Raw genomic sequence first — 1,521 nt, forward strand, 5'->3', positions numbered from 1 at the left:
ATATATACTGACACGACTTACCTCGGGCGGCAATCGTGAAGCCCAGGACTGCGCCAACAATCGAGTGGGTGCCCGATACGGGAAGAGCGAGATGCGTCGCTATTACGTTCCATATGGCAGAACCGATTAAGGCCGCCAAGTTACCGAGCATCAAGGTTTTTTCTTGACCTGCATACATTTCCGTGTCGAATATGCCTTTACGAACCGTGTCCGATACCTTGCCATAGAACGGCCAAATCGATGACAGGAGATGAGATTCGAAAAAGAGAAACAAATAGATTTCCAGTATAACAATGTCTCCCATCATTACCCTGAGCGTATGCTAATAGTTACTAGGCCTAATTTTTTTTTAATTTTTCTAATTTTTTTTTTAATTTTTATAAATAGATTGATCTTCAGATAACGTACGGTGCAGCAGACGTGTATCCAGTTCATCTCGGTTAGAATTCACTTCCCATTTACAATTAGGCAATTGGTATAGCATAAATTATCGCTATTATAGCATGTATCAAAATATTAATAATAAAAAGTAACGCATTCTTAAATAATAAATAAATAAATGATAAAGCTTTGAACATGTGATAGTAATAAATATGAAAAGCGTTACTAAAGACGTACATTAGACTTTGAAACGAGTACAATTTTGTAAAATGAGTTCCTTATTTTAGCAGTAAAGTTTAGTTGTGAGATCGAATGCGCTTCAAGTTGAGATTCGATTCAAGTTGAGAAATGGGGCCAAGTTACAGTACTGATGATCGCACGAATAGATTGTTTTTACGATTGGATGTGTATATATTATTTTTGCTATACACCATTTAGCTGATGCTGATTGCATGTGAGTACAATTTTTATCCGACCTGGGCTATATGTCAAAGAAGTATGGACAAAGGATCCGTGTTTTGTCGGTTAAGAATTGATTTGGGCTCGAATATGTGCCTGAACATTTTATGTCCGCCAGCAAAATTTTAAATTTTATTTCGAGGACTGCTGTGTATTTCGCCAACACCCTGGAGCGACTAACATTAGGCCGTAGTTTGTTTTTGTGGGTTGAATATTCAGTGGTAAGAACTAAAGGCTAACAGATGGCACGAATACTGCAAAAATCTTTACGGACCAGGCTACGAGGCGGTGCTAAATGCATAAATGTTTCCAATAACTTTGCGACAGGTGGGACAGCCTGAAAGATATTTATCGCTTCAAGCTACTTGTCACTGCGATCCCGAGCAGAAACGCGGAAAAAGTAAAATAAGTTGTTGTGAACGGTAGCAGCAGGGAGCTCACAGAAGAGGCAGGCATCTCACTTGGGTCATATCGAACTTTTTTTAATGGAAGGGTCTAAGAGGCTCACGGTAAACGCTATATCGAAGGATCTGAATTCTGGCCAAATGTAGGCTCGCCAACAAGTGTTTCAGGAGAGCCCTAATAGATTTAATAGTCCATCGCGTATGTTGCCATATTCACCAAATATTGCCCTTATTTTTCTTCTCTATCTTTCTCCTCCTTCTCTTTTTTATCTTATAT

General features: G+C 38.9%; 1 protein-coding gene across 3 annotated transcripts in view; it reads right to left on the minus strand.

Moving 5' to 3' along the window:
• The window catches only part of LOC111269977 (sodium-dependent phosphate transporter 1-A), an 18,359-nt gene that overhangs the window by 5,758 nt on the left and 11,080 nt on the right, over window positions 1–1,521 (minus strand). For all 3 annotated transcript variants that reach the window (XM_022849938.2, XM_022849936.2, XM_022849937.2), the window contains one exon: window positions 22–217. In XM_022849938.2, coding sequence (XP_022705673.1) covers window positions 22–217 — 196 coding nt within the window. The remainder of the gene's footprint in view (window positions 1–21; window positions 218–1,521) is intronic.

The sequence above is a fragment of the Varroa jacobsoni genome, unplaced genomic scaffold, assembly GCF_002532875.2.
Source record: "Varroa jacobsoni isolate VJ856 unplaced genomic scaffold, vjacob_1.0 scaffold_1428, whole genome shotgun sequence".
Lineage (NCBI taxonomy): Eukaryota > Metazoa > Arthropoda > Arachnida > Mesostigmata > Varroidae > Varroa > Varroa jacobsoni.